Genomic DNA, 21,983 nt, shown 5'->3' on the forward strand with positions numbered 1-21,983 from the left:
TGACAGCAGCGCCCGGGTCATCTGCCTGGCTCCTTCAGCTGCCTCAGCCGCTTCGGCCGCTCTTTTGCCCACGTAAGCTGCCCTTGCCCCGCTTCAGACTCCCTCTGCCCTCCTCAAATACCCTTTCTCCGCCCCAGCTGCCCCTTGCCCGTCCGTTCTCGTCCCGCCTTTCCCCGTGCCTTTAATTCTTTTCCCTCCCGCGGCTCCGCTCACGGCCAGCATGGAGGCGAGCGCTGAAGAGCAGCTGCGAGGGGGAAGGGTGGTGGGGTAGGGAGCGAGGGTGCCGGGGTTGGGAGCAGCATCCCTAGGTTGTGCCAGTCCTGGTGTGGCAGCGGGAACGGGGCAGAGAGCAGAGCATTTTCCTGTGCTGGGTGCTGCTGTGGCACCTCGAATGCTAGGGACGGTTTTGGGCATCTCATGACAAGAGACGCATTGAGGATGTCAGGAGAAGGGAATGGAGCTGGGGAACGGTCCGGAGCATCACGAGCGGCTGAGGGAGCTGGGAAGGGGGCTCAACCTGGAGAGAAGGAGACTCAGGAGGGACCTTGTGGCCCTGACAGGAAGGGGCAGGGTCAGGCTGTGCTCCCAGGGAACAGATGAGAAGAAGCAACCTCAAATTGTGTTGGGGAGGATAGATTGGATGTTGGAGAAAATTTCTTCACACACAGGGTGGTCAGGCACTTGCACAGAGTGCCCAGGACAGTCCTGGGTTCGTGGTTGGACTCTTACAGGGCTTTTTCAGCCCTAACCATTGTGTGGTTCTGTGTTGTTGTGCCTGCAAATGGAGCTGTTTTTGAAGCTTGACTCTATTGGTGTGGAAAATCATGGTGTCTGTGAATGTCAGCACCATTCTTCTAGCCTCCCAACTGATGGTGTATGTTGTCCATGGCTTCCTAGACACTTGCTGTATTAACAGAATAATTAATACATGTATTAATGTGTTAATACATTTTGTGTACATGCAGTTTGCACTCCTTCAACTGTAAACAGAGTTTCTAAACTACAGAGAATGCTAGAACCTAAGTTGCTTTTCACTTTGTTTTACACAGTGAAATGTCTGCAACTGTAAAATTACCAAGCCTTATGGTGCAGCTCTGTATCTTGTGCATCAGTAAACAGTTGCTCCAAACTTATTTTTTATTTTATTTTATTTTATTTTATTTTATTTTATTTTATTTTATTTTATTTTATTTTATTTTATTTTATTTTATTTTATTTTATTTTATTTTATTTTATTTTATTTTATTTTATTTTATTTTATTTTATTTTATTTTATTTTATTTTACCTGTGACAGATGCTTACAGAGGTCAATGCTTTTGTTTAATATCTGGCAGGCCAGAAGAATGTTTCTGGGAGGAATAGCAAGTTTGGAAGCCATCCTGAAAACGCAGACAGTAAGAGTGCCTAAACCCATCAAGGTTGTGGAACTACCTGCGAGCAATACTGTGCTGGTGATGGAACATTTGAAAATGAAGAGCTTAAACAGGCAAAACAGTTATTTTTGCCTCCTTCGACCAGAAATTTTGGCTATTATGGCAATTAAATAATTTGTTTTCATAGGAGAAACTTGTTTTATTTTTTTATCAAGTAAGTCAAGGAACATATGGGAAGTTATATAACCGAGAATAAATACATGTAAAAAATACTTCATAATGCCTGTCCTGGTTTAGGGGACAGTGTTACCAGGAAAAAGGCAGGAGCTTTTCCTAAAATGGAGAGTGAAAATCCCCTCCCTCCTAGTTTACTATAATTTGGAAATTAAGGGGCTCTCAGGCAAAAAGGTATGGGTTTAGGAATAACAGTTCTTTACTGACAAACAAGAACAACATCAGCTATGAAAAAATCTGTGACAAAACAGAATGAAACTCAGTCTCAGTCCCTTTTTCAGTCACAGACACTCTTCTCCGCACAGTCCCGGTCGAGAGCGGAGCAGGGCAGCCTTCTCTCAGTTGCAGCAGCTGCAGGAGCAGGTAGGTGAGGCAGCAGTGGCAGGGCTGTCCCAGGTGGGAGAAGGGTGAAGGAAAAAAACTCTGCTTACTGTTTGCGTCCTTGTTCTCAGCGCTGTTCTCAGAAGCAGGAAACTTTAGCAGTGCTGGAGTGCAGGGCAGGTCCCACCACAGAGGAAAAACCTCTCTCCTCCGCATTTGGGCCGGTGAGAGTGTCCCCCCAGAAGGACAAAGGAACCCATGACCATCCACCCCCACCCTTCCCTTTTGTCTTGAGCAGTTAAAAGCAAAGGGAGCTGCCCGGCCAGCTTTCTTAGCCTGCTAATGGGAAAAATTTCTCCACCGAGGGAAAGAGTAAAAACTCCCCCAACCACAAACAACGCCTTATCTGGCAAACTGATAATACATCAAGAAGTCAGTCTGGTGTTTGGTTACTTTTGGCTTGATTTGTTTAGGTAATTAGTGGTTTTTGCAATTGGTTCCTTTTTACAGTGGGGAAAAACCTGATCATCTGTTCTGCGTACAAGAACCAGTGCTCTAATGAGTCTAGTGCTTGCCATGAGTATGCAGAGGCACTTTCCCAAATGAATTAATAATGATTTCAATATTTTTGCAACTCTTAGCCATCATTTTGGTAGTTTCAAATTTTTGACCCTTCAATGTGACTAGCACTTAATGTGATGTATCCCATTTGATTCCATTGGGGAGGTGATCATGGACCAATTTCCTGCCTCACTTTAGAACTTCTGTACTTGTCCCTCATCCTGCTCATTACTAGGGTTTCTGATTCATGAAGAGCTCTCAGGGAATCCCAAGAGGAAGAGCAGAGAATCTTGCTGGTTTGGATTTCAATTAGTACCTTTGGGGTGCAAATTCTGGGGGATAGCTATAATCTGTGTTAGCAGGAACAAAATGAAGAACCAAATTTGTTTTAAATGACAGTGCCTTTAGAATAGAGACAATAGAGAAAGGTCAGAAAAAGGAAAAGGAACATAATTTTGCTAACTCTGGGGGCAACTGGTTGCAAGGGTTATTTGCAATTACTGCAAGACTTTTCTGAACTTTGCAGAGGATCAGCTTTTATTAAAAATAGATAATAAAGTAGGCCTACCCAACAGTCACCTTTCAGGCCTTTTAGAGAAGAGCAGCCATAGACAGAAAGAAGAGGATCAGCTTTGTATTCTGTTGCTTTCTATTTTCCAAGAACAGTTTGCCAGAGGGGAGAAAGAAGGCATAACGTTCCACATTATGGGCATGCTTTCTTACACTTACAGAAAATGCTTGTGGAAGTAATATCACACAGGAATTAGAATTGATAGTTTATCATTGTTAGTAAATTTATGATTTCACTTTCAATAGAGTTGTCAGAAACAACTCAGTAAGTACATTTTGTCTGTATTAATATGCAGCCTTGACAGGAAGACAAAGTGTTTATAATACTGGAATACTTTGGGACGTTATTTATTAGATATGGAGAACTTCTACTTGCTTCATAAACGTTTTCAAGTAACTCCTGGAATATCGAGGTCTGGATTCATTCATGTGTCAGGGTTGCTAACATTTTTTTTGTTACTTAGACATTCAGTACTGCTGGAACTCAGCTGGCTGATCTTCACCTTCATAACCAGCAACTTAGAGCGAAGATGAAGAAAGAAGGGAGCATAGTTGGTATAGTACACAGCTGTTTGTAAATTTAACCTAATGAATAATTTACAAAATAATTAAAATAGCTTTAGCCCCTTCAGGACAGGTTAATCTTCTTCCCCTAAAGATAGTATGAGATTAGGTTGGGATTAAACATACAGGTGAGGGCTTCTTTTTGCTTTTGTTTGCCCTATTTGGCTCTCTGTGAGCAAAACACATATTCAGTTTGGAGCCTGAACCACAGTCTCTACAAGGACATGGTATCAGAAGAGATACAGTACCTCAAAAATACAAAAATAAAGATTATAATATGTTTTACTCTGAGCCTTAAATTTTAAAGCCAGCAGCAGCAACCATTGTAACAAAAAGAACATTGAAGTGCAATTTGTTTTGTTCTCAGTGGAAGCAGCATTGTACCCATATATAATTTTTAAGGTTCATTTGCATTGTGGATGCTCAGTATTTTGTCACTGTTGTTGAATTTTTGTCTGTGTTTTGAAAGGTGAAGGACAAGGGCAAATGGAACTCCCATTCGTGGATCAGTTTGGCTTTCCTACTGTTACCTGCTGTGGTTATCTTCCACAGGTAGGTTGTACTTCATCAGACTGATAACATTTTAAGTTTACCTCATTCTCTTTGGGTGACACAAAGGGTCAAAATTATCATAATGTAAATAAATTAATTTTCTGGAGCCATGAATGAGAAAAAGCATGGTTTGTCCTGCTAAGAAAAGTATGCTTTGGACAGCATTTAAAGCTATGCTGGACACTGATGGCTCTTCAGTTTTTTGGGTTTTAATCACTGAGAGAAAATTATTTATTCCCTCAATTTAATGTTTTAAGATAACATTCAGGTAAATGGCACCAGCACAAAGGCTCTGTGATGCTCAGAAGGTTTATTTGAAAAAGAAGAAAATCTTCCTTTTGTTTGGTGTAGAACTGACATCTGCAGTGCTGTTCCTTCAGGTGAATAACTGGCAGAGTGACTGGGTGAGTTTCTTTGCCAGACAAAGGATCCAGTCCCAGATGGACCTGATCAAAAGGAACTCAGGAGACAGGGAAGCAAGGGAACTTTGGACACAGCTTAAGGTATAGGCAATTCTCTCAATTCTCATTGTACTGCCAGCTGGGTATCAGTTATCTAGATTTTCTTTTCTTAAAACAAAGTTCCTGTTTGTTGGTTTGCACCAGGTTGGTAAGAGACTCTAGTTTTTAGGGATTAAAATGCCCTTTATTCTAAGGTGTAATGGCTTTTGCCACAGCACCCTATGCTAACATTCCAGAGTGAATTCCAAAGTGCCAGATAGCACCTTGCCTTACTGTTTGGGAAATCTTATAGATGGAGATCATATCTCCCACTCCCTGGAACACTTCCTTCATGAGAAAAGTACATAAGCAGTACTGTTCTGCACATTGTTGATTTATTATTTGCATCTGGTTAAGTGACTGCAGTTTTGGCTCTTTGGGTACTTCCTCAAGGTTGCTGAGATGTGCCTGAGCCTTCTAATGATGAACTGATGGTGGTTGTTGTTATTAAATCTGGTCAATGTTACAGCACCAAATACAGTTTTAAATTCTTTATTGTTTATTATTATGTTTAAATTCTTTATTTATTATTGCCTTCCTAAAAGAGGCTTAGGCAACTACTCTGCTGCTGGCTTTTATGAACAACAGGAATCCTCTGGACTTGCTCAGCATCTCTGTTACCTTGATCCTGTGTTATTTGAAGTTACAGGTTTATTTAACTGACTTTTTAAAAGTTTAAAGTATGCAGATAAACCTCTACATTTTGAGGTGAATTACTAGTAATTTCCATGTCTTGCTTTTTTCTCCTGCAGCTGAAGATACACAGTGTTTTCTGTGGTGTAGAAATCGTTCCTTCTCTCCTGCATGGGGATCTCTGGGGAGGAAATGTAGCTGAGGATGATTCTGGTCCAATTCTCTTCGATCCAGCTTCTTTCTATAGCCATTCAGAGTATGATCTTGCAATAGCTGGGATGTTTGGTGGCTTCAGCAGTTCTTTTTATTATGCTTATCACCGTAAAATCCCCAGAGCTGTAGGGTTTGAGAAATGCCTGAAGCTTTATCAGCTTTTCCACTGCATGAACCACTGGAACCATTTTGGTTCAGGGTACCAAAACATCTCTATAAACATTATGAGAAACCTTGTAAAGTAAATTGCAGCTTAAGCTTAAGTGCTGTTTGGAAAACCCCAGATTTGCTGATGCAGCTCAAGGTTTAGTGATGTTAAAAAAACCCTTTGAGATCCTTGACCTTCTTGTTCAGCTGAAGACGTTAGAATCAGAGTCCTACTGAGTACCAAGTGTACCAAGTCATCCCTTCTTAGGATAGTTGGGAATAGCTTTATAATGGAAATATCTGCAGGAGTTTATTCATTTGCACAGTGAATAAACATGTCAGCATTCTGAAAGCATTTGAGATTATGCAAAGTAATGCAAATAAACTGAGGAGATGCCTAAAAAAGTTGCTCTTTGTGTTTTGCTGTGTCTTCCCCCTTCTTTCTCATCTGGTTGTGAGCATGAGAGCAATGTTACCAACATGGTTTGAAAGCCAACAGGAAAATAATGTAACGGGAACTGTGAGAAGGGATTTGGACTTGCTGTTTATTATCACAAGAGTCACAGAGTGGGTGAGGTTGGAAAGGATCACTGGATGTCATAAAGTCCAACCTCCTTGCTTTAAGCAGAGTCCCGTAGAGCACATTACTCAGGGTTGTGTCCAGAGGCTTTTAAAGACCTCCGATGTGCTGCTAATGCGATTCTTTTGGGTGGAGACTGTTCTCTTACAAAGTAGTGTGAAATTCTAGTGGCTCTTGGCATGTTTGTGGGCTGTTCTGTGCCTTCTGGTCAGAAGAGAAGTAGTTTTTGTGTTTTTTGAATTATGTTGTCGAATAGTGTGCATTCTTAGAGAACTCTCCAGGTAAGACACTTTGCATGTACATGTCTTGTGGAGGTGTATTCTCTCATACTGCAAGTTGAAGATGCTTTTTGACTGTTGTCACTGCCACACAACAATGCTATCTGGTTGTGGTGCAGTCTTCACATATATTTTCTGTAGCTTTAGAGTACAGGTGCCATAAGGTAGCGTTTAATTTCAGTCATTGTGGGGAAATACTAAAAGACAAGTATGAGCAAAGAGAAGTGTCCATGGTGGCAGTAATTCACCAGAAACAAACTGCAGCTCCAGGAGCAGGGATACTGAGGGAGCTTGGTGTGCTGCCCTGAGAGAGGCAGGAAACAAAGGATGGAGTGTCATGGATGTATTGTGGCCATGCTCAGTTTAAAGCAATGCAGCCAGTGGAAGCTAAGCCAAGGAAGGGGCCAGCCAGTAACCAAGAGCTGAATTTTGTTTAATTGGTTTGAAAATACATAAAACTTTTCACACGTGCTAATGAGGCAAAACCTGTACATGCTTCATACATGTGTTAACTGAAGTCACTTAGTCTCCATGTTATCATGAAATGACATCAGCTGGAACTTTGTCTTTTCCCCACCCCCAAAGAAAACTGTAACTACAGTATAGGAGGGGAGGTGGGTCAGAGGAGACTTGCCTTATGTATCCTGGGATGGCTGATGGGATGTACCCCACTGCTTCTCTTCTCCACAGCAATGCCTTTCAGGTAACCTCTATTCCAAGGGGATTCTACTGCTTGTGCTTTCTCATATCCATGTATTTACCAACAATAGTTTATGACTCTTATCCTGTCACAATCATCAGTACACCATACTGTTTATGTCTCTGAAATTGGGAATGTACCCACTCTAAATGCTCCACGTTTTGTGCATCTGTGCTCATGAGTGTTCTAATGCAAACTTAAGAGTTCTGCATTGTTCATTCTAAAATGTTATCTATGAAGGTCTCCCAGGGACTCAGACAGACTAAGGAGGGGAAGATGTAGACATCTCTGGGTCCAGTTCATCTGTGGATAACCTGGAAAGCAAGGAGGTCTACCTTTCCTAAATTTTTACATCACAGTCTCCACTAGGTGCATGTGCTGTAACTCCAGTGGTAAGACATATGAAACCAGAGGAGATAAATACATAATTCAGAGGAGAGCACCTCACCATGTCAGAAGTCCTTGATGATAGTTCCACAGACTATGGCTTTTGCCTCCAAGGTGAAATTCTTCTTTTTGATGTAGGCTGTTACTGGTGCTTCTGTGCAAGTCTACCAGTAGGTGAGAGATGCATGACATCTAACATGCACTTTGAGGAATTATTTTATTAACTAAAATGGCTTTGCACTGGACATTGGCATATTAATGAGAGGTCTTTTGGATGCTGATTTTGTCATTAATTACACAAAGTGGAAGCAAATTTGGAGAAGACTGTCACTTCCTACAATTTTTGCTCATTAATTCCATTTTTCTCATCAGCTAATTGACTCTTCCTGCACAAAGTCTGCTGGGTAAAATAGGTTTTACTTTTACCTTGTTGCTTAAATAAAAGTTTTCCTAAATTAAAGTCTTACATCTTGTGTTTATCCCTGGGGAGCTGCTTGCTCTTACCTGCTAAGTCAGCAGTATCTGCTAAGGGATTCACATTTAACACGCCAAACTGCCATGTTCCTGTTACTTCCTGTAAAACAGCGGCAGTGTCTGCTTATGGTGAAAATAAATATTCTGGTGTTTGTGAAGGACTCCTGGTGCAAGAATGAACACTGTGTCTGTACAGGTTATATTCTAGGGGTTTTTTAATATTTTGGGGTTTCCTGCCTACCGAGTACTACCTAGGTCGTGTGAAGACACTGAGTATTTAAAAAAAAAAAAGCAAAAACAAACAAACAAAACACAAACCACACCCAAAAAAAAGAGCAAAGCATCACCAAACAACTCCAAAACTAATCAGAATGGATACACAAATGAGACTAAATTCCTTCTGGTCAGCTCTGCTGGTACTGATTTAAACAGAAATATTAATGGGAATCATATTGAAGTAGCACTTTGTGCAAATCATAGTGACATATGAGAGGTGAACACTCTCACAAGCAAAATACTGAAAGATTTCTAAATGACTACTGAATACTGCTTTTACAGATCTTTGTCAGTTGTATTTTGTGACTATTTATGATTAACTTTTTATATCTACTGTAAGCTGCTTTTATCTTCAGAATAAAGTACTTGAATGACAGTAGGGTTTATTGTCCTCCAGTATTGTTTCGTAGAACAGCACTTCACAAATATGCTTGTGCCAATATTTTAATGATTTCTCCTATTTATGTTTTATAGCTCCAGCAGATGTCACATACTGCACTAAATTATTATTTCAGCCAAGGAAACCAAGTTTTGTTCCATCTGACTAAGTCCCCAAGCTTTTGAAGAAAAGTTAAAAGAAAGTAATGTCACACCTAACTAACTTAGCAAAAACTGTGCTTTTTTGTGCCTATACAAAACACACCACATTTCAGTTATGAGAAAACACTGTGGGAAATTCCTGTCATACTCTTAATCAATACTACTGATGTAAATTAGTCAACAGCTTTGACTAGAAACACAAAGCACAACCACCCAAAGCCACAGGAATGAGATTTATTAACTCCCAGAAAAACATCTGGTTTGCATAGCAGAGATTGCTCCTTTACATAAAAGGATTATTGGTAAATTAGCATGATCCTTTCAGCTGTATACATTCCTCATGTTCCATGGGAGCTTTAATAAATTATCCCCAGAAACTGGCTGCATCCAAGCTTGACTTAATGTTGTGCATATTTTCTCGACGTTGTTTGGTGTAAATATTTGCCTCTCCTTTTTGCAACCGTTGTCTCAGAGCAGACTTTTGCTGCTTGGTCAGCTGACGCTTGATCTTCTGTTTCACCAGCTCCTATGAACAAACACAATTTGACATCAAAGCTTCTTTAAATCATTTAGCAGTAAGACATGACATGACAACAGAATTTTTTCAGGACCAACATGAACGTTCATGATTGTTCACCTTGACTGCAGAAATGGACTGAGCTGTAAGAAAACCATAAAACAGTTCAGCTGACTGGAAAAGGAGATTCTCTGCTATGGACAAGGTCTGCATGGAGTGCCTTGTGTGTGCTACACCCTCAGGACTCACAACACCTAAAGGGGTATGGGATTATCTGTGCTTTTGTCTTCTGATAGTCTTAGTTATAATAAATAGCATTTTAAATATTTTTTTAATTTTAAAATTAAACTTCAAGTGTGTTCCTTACTGAGATGCTAAAGGACCCACGCCTCTCAGTGCAGAACATTGGCCTTACACAAAAATGTAAAAGCTAATAATATTGCAAAACATGCTATGTCCAGCAGTAATTATTTGGTTTATGTTTTTTTTTAGCACCCTGGTTATTATGAAGTTTAGATTACAAAATCATGGCTGATTCTAATGGAAAAAAAACTAACTCTGTGAACACAAGTGTGGCTAAGAGAGATGGGGAATTAGTGATTTACAATTCCTTCTCCAGTTTTCCCAATTCATCGAACTGGAGCAGTTCTATGAAATTTCATCTGTTATTTGCACCTGTGGCTCATTCTGAGCTCTGCTCTCCATATTGTGATGGCAATATCTGCCCACAATATAAATGAAGCCATGACTTGGTAGATCGTGGCATGGTCCCACCTCAAGTTGCCACACTGATGCCAAGTGCACACTTGCATATTTTTTCTCGGAAGAAAAAGAGAAATCAAATTATTTTCATCTATTTCATTATGGTGGAATCATATTTTGCTGGAAACTTCTAGAATACATTCTTCGAGACAGAATTATGACATGACATTGTTATTATGACATGTAATCTAATGTAAATTCACCAAATTCTATTGCTGAGTTGCAGCACTTAATGGAAAGACCCATCAATCTTTCTATCATCACAACTCATATGTGTTCCAAAATTCCTGATGCCAAGTAGACATATCACCCACCACCTACTCTGAAGTTGAAGAAAAGCACAGAAAATGTCCTGATTTATGTAATTCAGAAGGTCAAATTAAAATTGCCAGGTGAAGGTGGGTTCACAGAAACATTTCAGAAAAGAATGGGAAGAAATCTCCAATAACAGAGGTGAGAAAGGCAAAATTAAATCTTGACTCCAAGTATCCATGTTCAAAATAAAAAATATTAATCATGGCTAGCAACAGAAATGGATGAACTGATGCTGTTAGTGCATTAATATATATTAATATAAATTAGTTACTGAGTAAATGGGAGTTGTTAGTGTTGATATGGAGCTTCAGTGAGAGATCAAAAAACAAAATATGAAGGTGAGTGCTGGAAATCACTCCCTCTAAACAATTACAGCACTATCAGTCCTATTTTTCTGTGGGAATGGAGATGCACACTGGAGAGGTAGATGGTAACTGTTTTTAAAGATGATTAATGCCAGAGAACAATTTCAGAAACAGGAACTAACAGCTATGTGCAATTTAAGGTGGTCTGAAGGTAAACTAGATGACAATGTAACAAAATAATATTTACCGGAGGAATGGTTGAACAGCTCCCACCACTTCTGACTGATGTGATGCTCTTAGTCCTTGTTCTGTGCCCAGCAATGGGAACAATACACTCTTCATTACTGAAACACATAAATCAATGTGTTATTCCACTAGCAAGATAAAGAAATCCTTGCCTTTATGAGGGTTTGTTTTTTTGCTCTGTTTGAGTCTTCACTTTCTGGGCTACAACTTGAAAACTCACAACAGAACATGCAAGTTTTAAATATTAATACTGGTCATTCAAAAGAAGGAGTTTGTGAAAGGATTAATTTGTTGCACAACAGCCATGTAAGTATTGAGCACAAGAGAAACCTCAGGGCACCTAAACACTTCAGATCCTGCTCAACATTTTGAAACTATTTAACTGAAAAGCAAAAGCAAATGAGGAGGACTATGGCCTATGGTGGGCTGGCAAACTCAAGAAAGAGAATTTCACACTCAAGGGATCTTCACACTAAAGGGATCTTCTGTTAGGAAAGGAATTAAAAGCCAGAACAACATACAATGTATTTGAATAAATACAGCACAATATGTTTGTGTATTTGTACAGAATAAATACAGTGCAATATATGTGAATAAAACACTTCAAGGAGTTTGTTCTTGATAACTTCAGCTTGAGCAGCAGAACATTTGGCTTTGACACAAAGTATCTGGATCATAAATTTACTCATGTAAATTATTTAGAAGTAGTACTTTAATATCAAGAACTACTTCATTATCAGTATTAGCTGAAATGAAGTAAAAGGAAAAAAATCCACCACAGAAAATAGGTTGGTCTTTGAAGTGCAAAACCTGTTTTTTATCAGATACTACAACAGAGCTGGACAATCACAAAACCAATAGAAAGGGTATTACTGCTGTATTCTCAAAATAAATTGAATTTTTAGTCTCCAGTTCAAACAAGGGCAGCTGAAGAGCAGTCCTTTTTGAGGTACTTGACACATTTACATTTTTGGGGGCAAGGGAAGGGCCACATTCCTAGACAATAAATGTGAATCTTTACCTGTAATGACTGAATTCCTCGTTTAAAGCTGATGAGTTGACCAGCTCAGGGCATTCATCTTCATTCTCCTTACCCTCACAACACTCTCCTTGACCTGCCTGACCTTCTAGTTCAGCAGCATTTTCAGTTAATCTTTTGCCCTTAAAAGAAGTAATTGCAGAACTCTCTGCATCTTCAATGGACTTCCAAGGCACAGTTGGCCCTACAGCTTTTTCCAAGACTGAACTCAATTCTGCCATATTCAGTCCTTGTGTATTTTCACTGCTTTCAGCTGCATCAGCCTCTTCCTCACTGCTGCTCGTGGCATCAGAGGCTCTGCTTCCAGAGAAATCATCCACTTCACACGTGAAGTCTTCACTGTTTTCTTCATTTTTGCTGAAGAAGTTGAGCTCCCTCTCAGCATCCTCTGTATTGTCATCCTCGTCAGAACCCGCGGGGTAAAGCAGTTCATCATCTTCCTGCATCTCCTTTGCATAGCCACTGGCAGCGATCTCTTTATCAAGAGAACACTCTCTCCTGTGAAAGAGGAATGTTCTATTTTAATATGCTAATTTTAAAATATGCCAAGTTACCAATATACTACATTTTGAGTTTAAAATGCTAACCAAGCTAGACTAAAATTACCCAACACTCTGTTGAAACACACAAAACACATGATGTTGCTGAGCTTTATATGAAATACTAACTTGGAATGTAATCCAAGAGAAGAAAACTCCTCTAGAAGATGTCTAGGAGATTATTCCATCTCCATCAACTGCATTTATGTTTCCTTTTTTTTACAAAAAATTGTTTTACTTTAGCAGAAATTACATTTGGGTTTAAGTTCAAATCATGCTTAACCAAACATAGTAACAAAGAGTTTGACATACAAAAGCTGATTAAAGTGTAGAACTCCTTACGAAAAGTGCTCAGGATGAAACAAAACCATTTTCCTTGCAACAGTTTCAGTCTTAAAAGAAAAAATTACAGTGATTTCACGATTACAAGCCGCACTGAATATAAGCCGCATCGCCAGGTGTTGGCTAACATTTCGTTCTTTGTCCATAAATAAGCCGCACCTGAATATACGCCACTCTGTCGTTCGCAGCGAGGACCCGCGTGCAACAAAGTTGCCAAATAGTAACAGAATCGTGGCATGGCGGGGTTTACTGGCCCGGCTCGGGCCATGAGGGCTCGGGGCTGCTGACAGGGTTGGCTGGCCCAGCTTGGCGCTGCCGCTCGGGGCCGGCCGCCGCTGCCATTGGGCTCGCTCGCCCCGGCCCGGCGCTGCCCCGCGGTGGCAGGGGGGGCACAGAGCCCACCGGCACCCGTGGCGGTGGTGGGAGGCGGGGATGTAGCCTGCCTGCTCCTGCGGCGGTGGCACGCAGGGACGGGAGCCCCCCGAGCCGCGGGGCCAGCAGCACGGAGCCCCCTGACTTCCCCCGGGCCGCGGGGCCAGCAGGAGAGAGCTGCCCCACCTTCCCCACCCCCTGTGCTGCCTGCACGGAGCAGCTCCACCCACCGCGCAACAGAGTATCAATTTGTAACAACCGCGTAAATGCAGGGCTTTACTGGCAGGAGCTCGACTTTGCAGTTTGCACTGACTCGGTTTGCACTCTCGAGGTTGAAAATGTCAGAAAATTATTCACATATTGGCCACTCCTGAGTATAAGCTGCATTTCAGGTGTGGGAGTAAAATTTTGGTCAAAACGGTGCGGCTTGTATTAGTGAAATTACTGTAGTTTTACTTTTCAGAAGGAGCAAAACACTTTAGGCAGAAAAGTTTAAATGCAATAATGCCTGAGGAGGCAGTCATCCTATTTATAAGCATCTTAAAAATAGTTTTAAAAAGGAAACCCAAATTAATCCTCAGTACATCAGAATTGTCAAACAGGCTGATTCTGCATCACTGTTAAAACTTCCTGGACATTCACCATTTGGATCAAGCTTTCAGGCTGACCTCTCTTCTTTGACTGTAAGAGGACAAAGAAGGCAGGAGAGGATTTTAAAGCATGGTTGAAAACAACATACAGGAACTTTGAAGAAAACACAACAGAAATGAGAAAGATGGAAAAATGTAACTTAAAATTGCATAGTCTGCCCTATTTTTTTTTCCCCTCCCACAGGCATCTCTTGGAGGAATCCACTTTTCTCAGAAAGCCAACACTGGTGCCATAAGTAGAACTCAAATTCATCTGGTCATTTCTACCTGATGTCTTTGAAGGTTGGGAAGAGCTCACTCTCATAGTTGAAGCGTTTCTTGAAGAACTCTTTAATACAGTTAACATCTCTGTTAAAATACCTGTAAAAATACAGAATTGTACAAACAAAAAATCAGTGAAGTCTATTGCAATGAGGAGCATTTACCCCACATGGTATTATTTGAAAATTATTTCTACTTGGCTTGAGTGATCTCAAGCCAAAAGCCTAGGAAGAAAAACTGGATACAGTTACTTTCTGAGTGTTTCTTAACCAAACATTATTATTATTTCTGAGAAGTAATTAATCACATATTTATTCTGCAGAGACATTTTGACATTTCTACTCATTCGCCATTTGGAACATTACTTGTGATGCATCACAACAATGGCAGAAAAATATTCAGGAAAAGACTTACAGAAAAAACAAGCAATGGTTGACTGTTTGCTATTATCAGCATTTGTCAGATTCACCTGGAAAACACCTTTAAATCTAAACCTACCATTCAGCATTTGGATGTGATGTCGACATCATCTGAGGGAAATCAATCAGAGTAGCATGGTCGTTATTATCCAAGATGAGATTAAACTCATTGAAATCCCCATGGATCAGACCGTGATTGGCAAGTTTTACAATCAGGTCCATTAATTCACTGTAGAGAGCAGCAGGATCTTCTATTTGGTGCACCTGGCACCTGAAAAGTTAAGTAAGAAAAAATATTCTGAACCTCAAAAGACTTAATTTGAAAATACAGATAAAGTATACAGAATACATCTAACAGAATGGCAGAGTAATTAAAATTAAAAAAGGCCCTCAGGTCTCTGGTCCACCACCCTCATGAAAGCTGAGTCAAATCTGAGACCAGACCAGAGTGTTCAAGTCTCTGTCTAGTAGGAATAGAAAACTTCCGGGAATGAAGAGAGACCTTTCCAAGCAACCTGTGCCACTGCCCCTCTGTCATCAAGAGGAGAAAACACCTCCTTATATCCAGGCTAAAACTCATCTGAACTCACACTCATTGTCTCCCATTGAGCACTGCTATCACAATCCATTACTATCAGCAAACTTTTATGTTTCTCCTGTTTTAGGTAATCTTATCATGTCAGTAGAAGCTAAATCTTCTTACACTGAAATTCAAATGGCCCATGGAATTTTTTACAAAACCAGATTTTCTTGATTATGTTAGGAAAAGGAGAAAAAATAAACATCCACTGCAGACTGCCACAAGGAACTTGGTGTTCTGTTTACAAAATGGATTTGTGGAAAAATTTATAATTAATATTTGTTAAATAATATTTGTTAAATAATATTTGTTAAATAATATTTGTTAAATAATATTTGTTAAATAATATTTGTTAAATAATATTTGTTAAATAATATTTGTTAAATAATATTTGTTAAATAATATTTGTTAAATAGTGGAACTATTTAACAAATGAGAGTGGGAAGACAGAACACAATGAAGTCTTTTCCACATTATTCTTCAACTGTTTTACTTTGGAATTAATTCTGCTTTAATTAAACTTAACATCTTGAATTCTATACAAGAGAATGGACTGGTTTGTTCTATAACTAGACACTTTAAATCTGTGGATTAGACCTGGGTTATTGTATGAAAGAGGTAGGCCTTTTACATTCAAAACCAAACCAACCCTTCACCTACAAACCTCAAGAATATTTAGTGTTTCTAGAGGTTGAAAAACTCAAGCAAAATAATCTTTTTCTAAGGTGCAAAACCAGATTATACGTGGTAGTCTATATAAACATTGCAGAAGTGAGTTATAAATTCACCTGAAATAACAGGGCAAGGATCACAAATTGGAGTTTAGAACATGAGGGATATTAATACTCTATACATGAAATCGCATACAGAATGTGCAATTTCTGTGTTGAAAACAAGGAAAAACCCTAACCCTGTTACTTTTCCTAAAGTTGTCAGGGTCTCTGTAACACAGAGAATTCAAGTTTCACTACTTACAAAGGATATCCATCAACAAGCTCCATAACAACTGCATGCCTGTTGTAGTCTATGGGCTTTGGAACAGGAAATTCTCGGTCATGCAAAGCCTGGAAAGGGATAACACATTGAAAATTTTAAATTAAATAGTTATGGAAACATTACTTATATTGACAAACCCACACCTAGGATACATACATGCAGTATGTATCACTGTGATAGCAGCATATATTGCCCAAATCACACATTTAAAAAGGAAAACAGCCTCACAGCCCCTGGAAGTTTCACTGGAAAGACAATAAAATTTCGAAGTTTAGACACTGAGTGCACTGCCTACAGTGTAATTATCGTGCATCTGGAAAAAACCACAACAGACTGGAGAAATGACAGAACCTTATCTGGTACATTAGCCTGTGGAATCAGTAGCAGATAACTGGAAATGGGGTCTAGCATCAGAAAAGAATTCCACACTAAGCTGCTGCCAATGTACTCCTGCCTGATTAGTCCATCTATGCTCAGTTGCTGTAAACACAAAAAGTTCATTCTTAAATGGTAATAATCAGCATTATACCACACTTAAGATCAACCAAAGCTCGGTCATAGTGTTTTGAAGCTCTCCTGTTTGCCTCTTCTAGCACAAATTTAGTCATTCACTGGACCCACTCAACTTTTTTATGGGCTTATTCTTTTTTCAGTCATTCTGTTGTTTCCAGTGAACCTTTCTAAGAGTCCTAAGTTAAAGCAACATAAATACAGGTTTTGTTACTTAAGTATTACTGCTTTTCAGCATTCAATTAAGCTATTACTGCTTTTCAGCACTCAATTAAACCTCCCCCAAACGTCCACTCAGGGAAACTGACCCCCACAGTTACATTCCTGCAAGTTCTGATCACCTAAGGCTTTGCCAGTTGGACCACCTGGTCCAGTAGAGGCTCTAAATGATGGTGCTAGTTCTTTCTCTGTGGAGGCCACTGAGACAATCCCTCATGGTTCTTTTGTACAAGAAAATAATAGTTCATGTATATATTACTCTTGAAAAGCACAAAAGGAGGAAGGAAAACTAGTTTTTATTAATAATTAATTTTCAGCTATCATCTTTCTCCACTATACAGTATCTGTGTTTTTTTAAGCAGGTAAAAACCACAGAATTCAAAAGTAGCAGCATATGCTTGGGAATAACATCTTTTCTCACAGCACAGAATTAAGTGTGCCTTTTCAGATCAAAATACCAGTCTTGATCTGAAAGATTTCTCAACAGCACAGCAGCAAGCGAAAGCTTGGTAAAATAATAAAAAAAAGATTAATTTTAAGAAATGACAGCTGCTTCCCAGTTTATGTTATAAATTTTGAAGGGAAAACTGCAGAACCGGTGATATACAGATTATCTATCCATAAATGACATCATTAATTTGGAATGTTCTCATGACACCTGAATCCGTTCCATGTGATTTCAATGGCAAAACTTAATTTTGGCATTGGGAAGTGTACAAAGCATGTTGCATCTACACTTTCTGAAAAGCATCATTTAAGTCCATTAGAAGAGAGAAAAAATGAAGCATAAATCCTACCAGTACTGCAAATACAACATGATCAAGACACTCTGAGAGGCATCTTTCAGCCTGTCCCATCACTGCTGGCCACTCACACTGGTGTGAGTGGCTACCTACCTTCATGTAGGCAAACTCCTTCATTGCTGCTATCCGGGACAAGTACAGCCAGGACATCTTGTGCCTGTGCTTGTGGTAGTCACGTTTGTTTTTCAGGTTACGGAAGGAGGTTCTCCCCAGCCTGTGCAATTTCAGTGCAAACTGTTGCTCCTCTTCATTGGCAACAATATAAATATCTAGAAAATACATCACAGCACAGATCTAAGGAATGAATGCTATCTAACAAACCAGCTGAAAAAGTGCAACGAAAGTTTGTTACCTCACTCCTCACTCTTTCTGACCTGCAAGTTTTAGCAAACAAAGCCGATTACATAGTCTGTATCAGAGGTTTGAATGTGAAGAAATTACTGCTAAGGAGTTCATGGTACTCCAACAGAAGAAATTCTGATGGGATCTGAAATGTCTTTCAGTGTTATGGTGTTCTTAACCACACCCTGGAAAAGCCTCTCCTTCCTGATGAATGGACAGACAACTCAAGGGACCAGACTCTTAATTTAAAGTGTTAACAAATACCCTACACTTAATTTCTAGCACCTGTCCCAAATAATCCCCTTCTCCAATTACACAAGTTACATTCTGTCTCAAACTACATGAACAGAAGAGGAACCAAGATAGTGTTCTGATAGTTTTGAGCCTATTTTATTTTACTACCTTATTTTTAAGTGGGATGAAAAGGCTGAAATTATCTTTTTGTTAAATGGTTTGAAACTCTTCACAAAGCATAACACAAACAGCACCTGCCTGCAAAGTGCCTTTTTAAATAATGAACTAAGAAACAGACAGGATAGGCAAAATGTAGTTACGCTGTTGTGAAAAAATACCCAAATGTAGCCAGAAGCCTCACAGAGCACTTGAACATGCTACATTCAAATACATCTTGGTGTCTGACATTAACTGATCTGTTTCCAGAGGAAAACTACCCTAGTTTCTTGCAAAGTATTTTCAATATTACAGATGTGTTTGCTTTAAAAACTTATTTAAAGTGCTATTTTAGTTTACCTGATTCTTTGCCAACACCCATCTGGTTTCCCACAGAACTGATGACTTGTCGGGAAGAGAGAGTTTTCAGAGCCAGGTAATCATATCCTGCATTAGTTAACCGATAACCCTGGACAGCTGCGTAAAAATAAAACACACACATTTCACTCTTTATTATGCATACATCACATTTAAAACAAATCTCAACTTAGTCTTGCTTTTTGAAGTACATAACACCTAACTAGTATTTCGTCCTTTGGCTCCTACCAGCCCAATTTGACTGAATGGTGAAAATGTTCAAAATGGATTTGGAGCAACCCTAAGTCCTCTGAAGAACTGGGACAAAAGGGAGAGGCATTTCCCACAGAAGTCCCCACTATGTTCGCAGGGCCAGATTCAAATAAAAGGCTGAAGGGAATGGGGAAAGGCCTGCACACCTTTGTTATATGGCAGATAATAAATACTGCAGCTAAGATAAAAACTCTAAGCAGATGTTCCTGAGGCAGTGAAATGTCCAAGGATTGTGCAGTCCGTTCGAGAACTGCAAGGACATCACTTATTTGAGTTGATTCCAACATGCAGCTGAACATTGCTTCAAGTGATGACTCTTTTTACCTCATTCTGAACAAAAAAGAAAGTTTACTGTTCATCTTTCTGCTGCCTGACTTCTAAAGGTACGAGTAGACACAGAATCTGGTGCTGCACAAACCCGCATCTCCAGGATGAGTCCAACAGAAGGCAAAGCAAACACACTGAGCACTTGTACATCCCAACCAGTTGAGCCAGTACCACTGTGAGGCACTGGGGACAGCACAAGAAAGGGAGTCCAACACAAAATTCAAACTCACTTTTTGTTCGTTCGTAAGCCAGAAGTTTGTGCTTCGCCAGTTCTCTCAAAATTTTATTACAGCCACCATGTTTAAGGCTGGCAATGGAAGCAATTAAGCTAGCAGGAACTATTTCATGGTTCTTCATGCCCATTTCTACCTATAAGAGCAATTAAAAACAGATTTGTCAGTCCTATGTTCAACAATACAGTATCAGATCCTGTTCAAGAGTAAAATCCATTTTCAAACAGGTAATTTTTAAAGACTACAGATTTTAAGACTTAACTTTCTAAGTTTTAAGACTTAAGAAACTTCACTGCTCCTTGGCAGCTTACGTACAACCCACCCCAGGAAGTTCTTCAGTGCCAGACACGACATGAGTGGCTAATTAGATTTCAATCCCATTCTCGGCGATCAGAGAGACAGTGGGGATGCTGCCTCAGCGTGATGGGTCTGCGACTACCCCAGAGACTCTCCTCGGCATCCCCAGAGAACTCCTGAGCATCCCCAAGTATTCCCTGCCCCCCCGATTCCCCACCAGCCAGGCGGCCGGAGGAAACACCGCCCCGAACCGGGCCCTCCCCAGAACAGGCCAGCACGGAGCCCCAGGGGAGGCAGCGGCACCACAGGCGGGTCCCTCCCGCCGGCCCGGCCTGGCCCCGCTGCCCGTGCCCGCTCACCGCGGTCAGCACCCTGAACTGCTCCCGGGACAGGTACCGCAGCATCACCACGTTCAGCTTCCCCATGGCCGCGGTGGCAGAGGAGCGGGAACGGGAAAAAGACCAAGAAAAGGATGAGAAGGAAGATATGGAGGCTGAGGAGAAGGAGCGCAGTTCGCGCATGCGCAGCAGCGCCCCGGGCAGGTCCTGGCAGCTGCGTGCGCTGCCGCGCTCCGCCGGGTCCCGCTGCGCTCCGTCCGTCATCGAGCCCGCAACCGGAACCGAACCGGAGCCGAACCGCAGCCAGACTCTGCTCCGACCTCGGCTGGACACCCTTCCATCGCTCCGTGCCGAGGGGGAATTTTCTGGGATGGCCGTGCAGCTGCCAGGACCTGTTCCCCTCAGGAGTCCTTCCCGCTCATCGCGGGACGCTGCGAGGTAAGAGTGGAGTGTGAGGGGCCGCTTGGGGTGAGAGAAAGAGCTCTCGGAACCATAACGCGCTGTTGCCAACGCATGTAAACGCAAACACAGACGTTTTGGCAAGCTAAGGTACAGAGAAACTCTTTGGTCTTCACTGAGACTTCATAGCGAATATTTCACTCGGAGAAAGTGAAGAACGTTCACGTTCCACCGCTTAGACCCCTGTAAAAGCACGTTCTGAATGCCGGAATGTCAACTTGTCGCAGTTTCCATTATGTTAACTTGTCGCAGTTTCCATTATGTTAACTTATTAGAGCCTCATCTGATATATTTCCTTCTCTCCCATTTTTTTTCTTCTTTTCCCCTACTGTCTATGGTAGGTATTGAAGTAATTTTCATTTCTTTCAGCCAGTCATCTGTATTCAGTTATCTTGAAAAAAGAAAAACAAACAAACAAAAACAATACAAAGAGCAGAAGATCTATCAGGTGCACATATTGTGAACAAAGACACATATTTATCATCTGTGATCTCTGAGTCTTTTGTAGACTATATATTTGCTCATTAAATTTCCATCTCTTACTGTGGTTTGTAAAGCTTACTCTATAATTCTTACAGATTACAGGCAAAGTTAATTTTTATCTGTCTTTGTTTTTATCTGTCTGCTAATGCCATGGTCAGTACTCTCGGATGAGTCCAGTTCATGGACACACAAGAAGAAATAGGCTGCACTGCATCCTTCAAAGTACTTTGATTTTGGCCCAATTCCTCATCAAGCTGTTACAAAACAAGCATTCACATTTTCCAGGCACTTCTGGTACCTTTTGTTTTGTTTTGTTGTGTTTTTTAAGAACCTTTGGCTATCCTGCCTTGCTCTGATTCTAGACCTGTGAACTGAAAAGATCCTGTTACTGATTCTAGAACAGATTTTGCCACCTGGTCAGCAGGGGAAGAAAGAAAAGAAACCTCCAGCTTCAGGAAATAGGGAAATGAAGATGTGAGGCTTGGTATCCTTGTCCAGCTTTCCATTATGAATTTATTACCTTTGTCTGCATTTTCCTTTATAATCTGATTGCCTGAAGAAACAGTAAATTCTGTGTTCCTGGTATTTCACTGTCCCATTTGCCAACAGAAGTAGAAAGAGTCACAAAGAACACACAGTTTTGTAGATATAAATTATTCTGCAGAGATCTGTCTTTTTCTAAGGGTGTGAAATCTCCAGGAAGAG

The 21,983-nt window shown here is 40.5% G+C and overlaps 2 protein-coding genes across 2 annotated transcripts; one reads left to right on the forward strand and one right to left on the reverse strand.

The window, feature by feature from the left end:
- Positions 1 to 454: 454 nt before the first annotated feature.
- LOC117011207 (ketosamine-3-kinase-like) lies at positions 455 to 5,767 on the forward strand. Its single transcript, XM_033086535.1, has 6 exons — positions 455 to 571; positions 1,336 to 1,487; positions 3,533 to 3,615; positions 4,094 to 4,176; positions 4,557 to 4,679; positions 5,429 to 5,767. Exons 1-6 carry the CDS (start codon positions 455 to 457, stop codon positions 5,765 to 5,767), a joined length of 897 nt encoding a protein of 298 aa, XP_032942426.1.
- Positions 5,768 to 9,122: 3,355 nt separating this feature from the next.
- On the reverse strand, positions 9,123 to 20,528 carry RIOK2 (RIO kinase 2). Its single transcript, XM_033086628.1, has 10 exons — positions 20,358 to 20,528; positions 19,699 to 19,837; positions 18,872 to 18,988; positions 17,873 to 18,048; positions 16,227 to 16,315; positions 14,751 to 14,942; positions 14,259 to 14,351; positions 12,071 to 12,586; positions 11,051 to 11,147; positions 9,123 to 9,430 (listed from the first exon to the last, which is right to left on the reverse strand). The coding sequence occupies exons 1-10, from the start codon at positions 20,517 to 20,519 to the stop codon at positions 9,269 to 9,271; spliced, it is 1,743 nt and encodes a 580-aa protein (XP_032942519.1). The 5' UTR covers positions 20,520 to 20,528; the 3' UTR covers positions 9,123 to 9,268.
- Between the last annotated feature and the right edge of the window lie 1,455 nt (positions 20,529 to 21,983).

The sequence above is a fragment of the Catharus ustulatus genome (genome assembly GCF_009819885.2).
Source record: "Catharus ustulatus isolate bCatUst1 chromosome Z unlocalized genomic scaffold, bCatUst1.pri.v2 scaffold_29_arrow_ctg1, whole genome shotgun sequence".
Classification (NCBI taxonomy): domain Eukaryota; kingdom Metazoa; phylum Chordata; class Aves; order Passeriformes; family Turdidae; genus Catharus; species Catharus ustulatus.